General features: G+C 34.0%; 1 protein-coding gene across 13 annotated transcripts in view; it reads right to left on the minus strand.

Annotated features, from left to right (window-relative positions):
• RIC8B (RIC8 guanine nucleotide exchange factor B) overlaps positions 1-10,043 on the minus strand; it is a 90,767-nt gene that overhangs the window by 43,883 nt on the left and 36,841 nt on the right. For all 13 annotated transcript variants that reach the window (XR_001517143.2, XR_003047085.1, XR_001517142.2 and 10 more), the window contains exon 4: positions 3,154-3,248. Coding sequence is in view for 2 of the 13 variants with exons in the window: in XM_015591548.2 (XP_015447034.1) it covers positions 3,154-3,248 (95 nt within the window). In the remaining 11 variants the exon portion in view is untranslated. The remainder of the gene's footprint in view (positions 1-3,153; positions 3,249-10,043) is intronic.

Consider the following 10,043-nt stretch of genomic DNA (forward strand, 5'->3'; position numbering starts at 1 on the left):
AAGCTTAGCATTGTAATGAGTTGTTATTAGGTACTAAATTTTCCCCTTCAGTATATGAGATAAAATGAATTGGTTTAAATAAAGAAATAACAAAAAAAAGTAGAGAAATAAATACTTTTTAAATGCACTGGCTCTTTTGGGTGAAAAAATAAAGAGCTTTGTAGATACCAATGTGCTGAGTGAAAGAAATTAGATTGAGAGGCTAAAGGAAATTAAATCAGATCTGGTCCTCCTCTCGTCTTTTCTCCTCTCTTTTTTCATGCACAGGCCATCCCATCTTCCTCCTTCTCTCCAAAATAAAATAAAACCACAACCACATTCACGTGGAACTTTTTTTGGCTAAGTGTTTATGTATAAGCTGACTGACTATGGACAAGAGGGCTGAAAATACTTTCAGGCAGATAGAAGAGATGAACAGAACTAGGACGTCCTTTAATGTACCAAAAGAGGAGGGTCATACCAACAATTTACTTGTTACCATAAGTTTAGGTAAAATAAAATGAAATATAAGACAGATTTTTAAAACTAAGATGCTGATCAGTGGAAGGAAAGGTCAAGTCAGCTGTTATTGTGAGCTAACTCATTTTATCTCTACATCCAAGTCCTCTTGATTTCTCTGGTGGGGTACAGGGAACAATGTCTTACAGAGACAACGTATCAGAAAAAAGCTGCTGCCAAGCCATTTTACTCACTCGTCTCCTAGGCTCCTGACATGCATGTATCATAGAACATAGAAAAACTTAGATTAACAAAAAGAATTTCTCTACGTAATCACAGGATATACATAGAAATAAGTTTTCTAAACAAAATACCAAATTGTGAAACAATTTTTAAAAGGAGATTTGAAACTAAATATTGGATCTAACAGCCAATACACTTCTTACAGTAACAGTAATAGAAGCAGTGTTGTGGTGGCCACGTGGTAGCAGCAGCTCCCCATTTACTGAGAGCTTACTCAGTGCCAGGGGCAGAGTGCTTTATTAATTTCTCATCTAATCATTATTGTAACCTTTTGAGTTTGAAAATAATGCATAACCATACTTTATACTGTCCAGGTTTACCTATTTCATTACATTTTTCCTTAAAATAAATCAGTGTCAAAAAAAAATTAGAGAATAACTTTAAAAATGAACTAAGATCTTACTTTGAAACGTTCTGATTTTTTTTTCTTAAACTTATGTTTTGCACACACACACACGAACTGTTTTCAGGGTCACTACAAAGGAGCAGCCTTTAGTAGATATTACAATTCTAGTAAGGTTCCTAAAATAGCCCATTGAGGTTGGTACAGTTTTCTCTGTATTTAAATGGATTATCCTAGAGTCATTACTGCTCAAATGATACTAATTACTTTAATTCCGATTAAAGGGACATGCAGGGCCATTCGAGATAAACTGTCAGGTCAGCAGCAACCTCAATCTCCCAGGAAAGCCTCTATACTCATAAATCCTGTCTAGCTCTAGGGGTAGCCCTTCTTATTTACAGTAGCTGATAGATATTTTATCAAAGCAACTTTTAAGATTAAAGCAAATTTGAAGAAAAATATCTTTAAAATTTAAGAAAATAAATATTTAAGCATCAGAAAGAAAAATAAAGAAATCTGATTGTTTTAAAAATTTGATATTTAAAATCTCTATGCAGTTTTGCTGTATTTTGACAGATATCAGGTGCTGTGTTAAAATATTATATTCGTCCTTCAGAGAATCCTTAGCAATGTTTTTGTGACTAGTGTAACAATTCCTGTCAATACACTTTCTCTTCACATTTTTGTATGAATGTTTGTTAACTCGTGATATCTGATTTTAAAAAAAATCAATTTACCCCTGGGCTTGTAAACTCATTTTCTCTTACTTTTAGTATCTAGATTTCTAGTCTTTGGACCATAAAAAAATTAACAGTAAGACAAAATGCTCAATAAAATCTTTTTAGAAGATATGATTTATTGCAGTTAATTTGATTTTTTAAAAGCACAGTCTCAAGAAAATTAAAGGAATTTTTGATCTGTAGCTGCATAAAAAATTACACTTTTTAATTGTTAAAAACAATCTTTTGAAGGCTTGTAGGGCAGAGCACATAAAGATAACCTACCAACAGACTCATTACAATATCAAATAATAAATGGCCAACCATAACAAAAATAACATGGAGTTTCTTGAAAAATAACAATTAAGGGTAAGTTTTATTTTACACTGTGGTTGTGTCTCCATAGTTATATTTAAGCCACATTTTGGAAAACAGAATATTGCAAATGCCCCAAAGCTAATTTCTACTTATTAAGAAGAACCCAATATTATTAAATTTGCTTGTAAAGCAGAGTTAATGCCAAAAGTTTTTTTTTTGCAGATTTTAATTTATTTGAATTGTTTAAAATGCCATGTGTGTTCTTATAAAGCACCATGAGCAGTTTTATGTTCAAGTCAGAAGTCTTGTTACTACAAATGTGATCTAGAATAAAGTAATAGCACTAGAAATTGCGTTAGTACTAATGAGTTGTTCTCATAGAATAATACATTTTAACAGCAGTCCATTTATAGCTCTAACAGTCAAGTCATAAAACCTTTTTATATTTATTTTTTATATTAAAACTTGAGACTGTAACCTAATTCTTATAAATTTTAAAATTTAATTAATATTGCTTAAGATATGTTTTTTGGTAAATACTTTTACAATGAGATTAGTGAGAGTATTGGTTTAAGTGTAGTAATTAAAAGCAGGGTTCAAATCCACGCTCTTTCATTTATTAAGGCTATGTGATCTCGGAGAAATTGCTTGATCTTTCTATGCCTCAGTTTCATCATCTTTTTAGGGAAAAATAGTGGTATCTCCTTCATAAGGCTGGTGTGATGATTAAAAGAAGTTAAGATGTCACACACAGTATTCAATAACTGTGTGCTATTATTATAGTTGTTCTGGGGTTTCCTGTTGAATGCAACAAATGTCAAATTCTTTTCTCTTTGTTGGAACTCAATATAACAAAGTCAAAGGGGACAGAATGAAAACTTTTCATCAGGGCATAGTAATGATTTCTGACCTGACAGATAGCTGATTTACTGTAATATTTTCACTTTCTCGTCTAAAGCAATTAAAATTAGATACATAAAAACAAGAACTGATGATGCCCTTCGCTGAGATACAAATACAGAGGTTACCTACCTGTGCAGCTCTTCTGTTTTGTCTTCAGTTGGACCTACGATTAGTAAACAATGGCGAAGGACAGCTGCCATGACACGAAACTGATGAGAATCACTCTATGGCAAATAAAAAAGAGAGGAAAAGTTGGGGATTGAGTTCACCTTAATGAAGGAGTGTGGTGCATTACTACATCCCTGGGAGTCATCTTATGTCCCCGCGCCAAAACAGTCATTCTTATACCACACATGGTAGAGGTCAGGATATTCTAGGAAGAATTTCCAAGACAACAGTCAGTGAACAGTCATTGTCTCATATGAACAGCTACAGTCACCTCCATAAATGGCTGAAACCAGAAGTCGATCTAGCAGGCTCCCTTAGGGCATGTCAGGCAGAGAGAGACACGATCAGCACCCATGCATTACCCACGCTGTTTTACTTTATTTTAGGATTCCATTCAACTAGGGATCTTTTCCATTTCTAGAAAGGCTAGATTAGATTCTTTGCCTCACACTGTTCTAGTTTACTAGTCATCATAAAAGTTATACAAATGTAATGCTATTGGATATTTTAGGAGCAGGTTGTACATGCTTAGCAAAAATGGCTCATCTCTTAACTTTCAAAAGCAATGGATTAAAATCTATAATCTATTTACTTCATATTTATTTATTTATTTCTATTTACTTATATTAGTTTCAGGTACACAGTACAATGGTTAGACTTTTATATAATTTATGAAGTGATCCTATTGACTTCATTTTAATGAATCTTCTAAATCTCCTAGTTTCCCTAGAGCTACCAACAAGTGATGAAAAACAAGTGATATGAGTTTAATCTATCAGTGGTATTAAAGACACAGAGTCAGAGGGAAGAAGGCAAACAGCAGGAAAAAAGCTAAGCTCTGAATAATTACTTGGTTTACCTTCTCATTTTTAGTGAGATCTTGGGGCACTACAATTTCTTTAATCTCTGCATTAAGGTCATATCTCTCTTCTTCCAGATTTTTAGTAATTAAGAAGACTTATGAAATCAGTGATAATTATGCTAGAGATCATTGATATGCTATACTTCAGGAAAGTTCTAATTACCTCAAAAGCTATTAAACTTTTTCAAAAAACTTCAGTATATACAAAATTGATTTCAAGTCTATATTAAGTGAAATATAGTCACATATTATACGTATATATCCTATATTCATATATATAACTCATCCTTTTAGGAAGATGTCTCTTATAAAATCTAACAAACAATAGGCACATTACTCATAATGCAGATGACAATATTTTAAACATAAGACCATCATGTGTAGATTAGGAAGAGATAAAGGCCTCAGTGGCACAAGAGAAAAAGCAATGTACTTGGAGTCAGGAGTGCAGGTTGTGAACTTAGACAAATCACACAGCTTCTCTGAGCCAAAGTTTCCCCACATGCATCTCCGCAAACATGACGTTGTTAGGGTTATAAAAGGATTAAAATAAGGATGATACACATGCAAATGCTCAGTACTTTCAATGAAATATTTGAAGGTGAGGAGAAAGGATGAAATGAGTGATAATCGAATAGCTGTGTGTGAGGAGTAGGGGAGGGTAAAGGACAAGAGTGACCGGTGGGATGCCAGAGACACTAAAACTGGAGGGGTTGGAATGAATGCTGTCCCATTTGCCACCCATCTTCAAATGCCTGAATCAAAATTCTCTAATACGCAAACATACTTTTATTTATCTCAAATTACCCAAAACACACTGAAATGCATTAAAGCTCATCCATCACTTAACTTTTAATAATCATATTTTCCTCGGTTTTGAAAATTAACTGGGAATGTACTTCCTTTTAAACCAGATTTTCCTTTATTCTAGATATCACAATTTTTTTATCCTGATGTTGACAAGACTCTTGCAAAACTACCCATTTTCGCCTTTCCATTATCAGCAAATGCACACCAAAACCCTACTTCCTTCCATCCCATTTCCTCCTGCCCAATTTTCATAACACCAGTTCCCAAGTTGTACCCTGCGTCTGCAATATCTCTTTTGCCATAAATCCATTAAATTCTATCTCTCTGCTTAAAACAGTTACTGAAATTCCTTATTGTTTGCCTCCACTCTTGGCTTTGTGGCTTCCTTTTTTATCCTCTAGGTCTCAGCTAAAATACCTTTTCAGAGAAGCCCTTCTTTGACCATTGTATCTAAGTAGATTCCTTCCTTCCTTATTTTCTATCAGTACACCTTCTTTCATGGAATCATAATTTGTAATTCCACATTGGTTTATATACACTGTTTTCTTCACTGATCTAATACCTTTGCATGTGTATAATAGGTATTTAATCATTTTTAATGTAAATGGTAAGTAAAACATAAGCAAAAAGTGCCCAAATCATAAGTGTACAGCTTGATAAAATTTTCACAAAAATGAGCGCATCTATCTAATCAACACACAAATGATGCATTGGTGCAGTGTCGAGATTAAGAATCCCAGAATTCCCCTCTTGGCCCCTTCAAATGACAATCTTCTGCTCCTCAAGGGTAATCCTTATGTCTAACATCATGGGTGATTTTTGTTGTCATTGAACTTTAAATGAATGGAATGATAAAGTATAGACCCCTTTGCATCTGGTAGTGAAATTCATCCACATTGTTGTGTGTAGTTGCAGTTGGTTTGCCTTCATTGCTTGAGGACAGCGTTATTTGAAGTGCAATTTGTAGACCACTGCTGGTCCACATTTGTTTGCCACTGATCTGCAATTCCATGCGTACAGAAGGTGCATGGGAGCATCTAGAAATTTTTGAGTGATTTGACCTTGTGTGTAATAATGTACTACACAAGAGTTCCATTCTGACAGGGAAAAAAATCTGGTCCTGTACCACAGTTAGGTTAAGAAAACACTCGTGAATACAACGAATACATTACAATTTACTTATCCATCCTAGTCTTGATGGACACTGATTATTTCTAGTTTTGGACTATGTACCGAAGAGTGCTGCTATGAACATACTTTTTACACATCATTTGGTATGCTGGGTCACAGGGCATTCACATGTCCAGCTTTAGAAGGTACTGCCAAACAGTGTTTCCAAGTGTTTATACCAATTTATATTTCCACCAGTTGCTCAACAGCTGTGTCAACACTTGGTATTGTCAGCCTTTATAATTTTGGTCATTCTCATGGGTGTGTAGTTGTCTCATGGTTTTATCATGCATTTTCCTAACAATTAATAAAGTTGAATACCTTTTCAGATGTCTATTGGTCATTTGGATAATAGCTCTTTAGTAAAGCGCCTGCAAGCCTTTTGCCTACTTTTCTATTGGGTTGACTGACTTTATTTGTATGAATGTGTAGGACCATTTAATATATTCTGGTAGAGTCTTTTATTGCATTTATGTATTACAAATATTTTCTCTCATTTGGTGGCCTTTTTACTTTCTTCTCTTGATTAACTAATTTTAATGAAGACCAGTTTTTTTATTTTTCCTTTATGGCTTGATCTTTATTTTGTCCTGTTTTAGAAAGCTTTGCCTATTTAAGAAATGTTTGACTTGTTTATGTTAAAGCCATGAAGATAATCTTCTATTTTCTTCTAAAAGATTTATTATTTTACCTTTTATATTTATGTCTCTTATCCATCTCAAAGTAATTTTTCGGATGGTATAAGGCAAAGATTCAAATTCATTTTTTTCATATAGCCATACAATTGATCTAGTGAAATTTATTAAAAGCCCATCTTTCTCTTACTGTACTTCAATGTTACCTGTATCATAAATCAGTTGACTATATGTGTAGGTTTATTTCTAGACTCTTTTTTCTACTTCATCGGTCTATGTCGCAACAAATATTTGTTGAATGAGTGCTATCATTTAAGAAGTCTTACTTAACAAAGGTTAGAGTGGACACTATTTCCTAATGTTGGTTATTCTGCTGTATGACTTTCCATAAATAAAACTCTCTGATCTTTAGTGTCCTCATTTGTCAAATGGGGTTAATGCCCCTGTCTCACAAGGATGTTGGAAGGATTAAACTGCTCTTTATAAAACATTATACGAGCACAGTTTATACAACTGTCATTTACTTGCTTCATGATTTTTATTTTGGTATCATTAGGGCATCAATATTCTCTCCTCTGAAATCATACCATCCCCAAAGGCTGAGAAAGAAAAGTCCCTAAGGACAAAGAGAGGAGGAAGAGAGAGAGAGCAAGCAGGCTTGCTGTGACAGTGGAAATCAAAATGAGATGACACTAACAGAGAGATTAAAAACTCAGGAAATTCTTTGGGATCTCTTTACATAGACTTTATTTCCTAATTACAGATTCTACTACTGTACTGTTGCTTTTTTCCTCCTGCGCAAACTAGAAGATTTCACTTTTGTTTGGTAAAGGTATTGAGTTCCTTACGCCCCTTCATTCAAAGCTTTAACCGATCTAATCAATGCCTGAGAGGAAGTATAAAGGGAAAATATTTTGCACCAATGAGTCCTAATCTGGTTTTGTTATCTCGAGGTAGTTCTAACTACTTCAATGAGGTTTGTAAAACTTGTATATGGAAAATTCGATTTCAATTCTATAAAAGGTGAAAAGCACACAAAAACACAGATGCGCATGTACATAAGTGCTCTTAACTGGAATATAGTTATAACTCAGACAGCATTTCACCCTATGTTTTACCCTAGACCTTTTGCTTACCTCTACTTTGTTATGTGTCCCACTAAATCGTGTATGTTCAAAAATCTCTTGTCTCCTTACAGGCAAAAATTAGGTACTTTACCTCTTTACACTATTGCATCTATCATGGTGCTAGGCATAAAATAAATGCTTTTTTGAATTAACTTACAAAAGAAAATATAAATGTTATAAAATAGAGCGTTGTAACTCCAAAAAGGCTAGAAAATTTGCTCCTATAAACGATGTTATTAAATTTTTAAGACTTCTAGAGAATTTTTAAATAGCTTTGAAAATTTAAAAGGTACCATAAACTTTCCTTCCTTCCTGTCAACTTCAGGCTATTTTCCTCACGTATTTCCGCTATATAGATATCAAACTATATCACATTAAATTTTTCATTAAGCCAATATTTACTGAACACTACTTTGTGCTAGGTATGTTGCTTAGTGGAAAGACTGCCACTGGGGTCAGACAGACCCCCAAAGATCTAGACTATACGGCATTTGAAGCAGCTGTGCACTGCAGAGGTGACTCTTCTTTTTCAAACACAGAAAATTAGAGAAGAGTAGAAAATAATGTAACAAACAGTTGTATATCTATCTGTGTTTTTATATCTGATTTTCCTATTAAACCATTAGTTCTTTGCAAGAGGTGATAATTTATCTTGATGCATTATCTTGCATCTTCATCTTGTGTGCCTAACACAGAACTTGGCACGTACTGGGCACTCAATATGTTGCTGAAAAATGATTCAAGGAAAAGAAAATGGTATGGCTTGAAGCTTTATTTTTATTGAATTAATATCATGTTCTTTTTTCACATTTCCTTTAAAATAATTATGGAACAAACCTCTTCTGTCACACTGTGACATTCCCAATTACCTTCTATGGACACTCACTGTTTAATTTCACTCAAATAGCTTCCTTTGACTACTCAGTACTTGTACAGCTTCTCTGGTTGCACTTGGTTGTCTGGCTCTGCCATGTCTGTTGGTCCTTGTATTTTCTCATTACATTGCATTGGTACCTGGGAAGCACTGCAGAAGGAATGTGTGCTAAGTGAGGAATCTCCAGAACAACCTGCTCTCCTTTATCAGCAGAGAAATACAGCCCAGTGTTAAAGCAGGAAGATGATGAGCCCTTTCCAATTCACTTTTCTAGAGTGGACTTCGGGTCTTGCTAAAAGGATCTTTTGACCTTCTTAAATATACTACCTTTAGGAAAGGGAGAGAAAAAGAGAGGGAAGAAAGAAAAGAGGGAGGGAGAGAGGAAAACAAGACTGACACCACAAGTAGAAATAAGACCAGCTACATTTCTTAGTGAATGGAAAGAACTCTACAAATTAATTTGGTGATGGTAAGGCAGGCAGGAATTTAACACTGAGGCATAAACCTAAAAATGAACAAATGGCACTAATTTGCTAAACCTCAAGTAAAACCTACTCATTAATTTTCTGTTTATGGTGAATTATAAATGAAGTCATAAAAATACCTACTAAAACAGTTAAAACCAAAACCAAACATCTGTATTTTCTGAAATGAAACTGTATTTTCTGTAATGGTTGAACTGTGAAATAGGTAAAGATTTTCAAAAGTGAAATGTCCAGGGTTTGAAGAGGTATAAACTAGCACTACGCTCAAGGTCAATTTGGCAATCCAAATTGGTTTTGAAAAACCCTTTGACCCAACAATTCCGGGAATTCAACTATGAAGATTTTCCCAAGAAAATTCACTGTATTATTATTTGAAATAGCAAACAATTGTCAACAATCTAAATGCCTACACATAGGGGATTTGTTAAATGCTGACAATTCTGAAGGAAGAATTTGTTAAAACTGGAGAAGAAAGGGGTTGTAATTTTTTTTTTTTTTCTTTTGGTTGCAGAATTCTTTTTATTCACCAAATGAAATCTAGCTACAGCCCAAATTTAAAAAGAAACAACAGCAATAGCAACAATCCAGGGCTCTTTTTAAAGCAAGAGTGAGGAACATCAAACATTGTTCACTTCACCCACCCCCAGGAGCTATTCCTACGAACTTTATGGCTTCAAGGAACACATTCTGAAAACCACTACTCTTTAAGAACATTTGTTGTAAAAATAAGATCAAGATTATAAAATTACTGCATTTTTGTAAAAAAAAAAAATATATATACATATGTTTATATGTTATACAATGAAAAATGGTTAGAAATATATGCATCAAATGCAAATAGTGCTTATCTCTGAGTGGTGAGTTTATAGGTAATTTGTATTTTCTTCT

This window comes from Pteropus alecto, unplaced genomic scaffold, assembly GCF_000325575.1.
Source record: "Pteropus alecto unplaced genomic scaffold, ASM32557v1 scaffold94, whole genome shotgun sequence".
Classification (NCBI taxonomy): domain Eukaryota; kingdom Metazoa; phylum Chordata; class Mammalia; order Chiroptera; family Pteropodidae; genus Pteropus; species Pteropus alecto.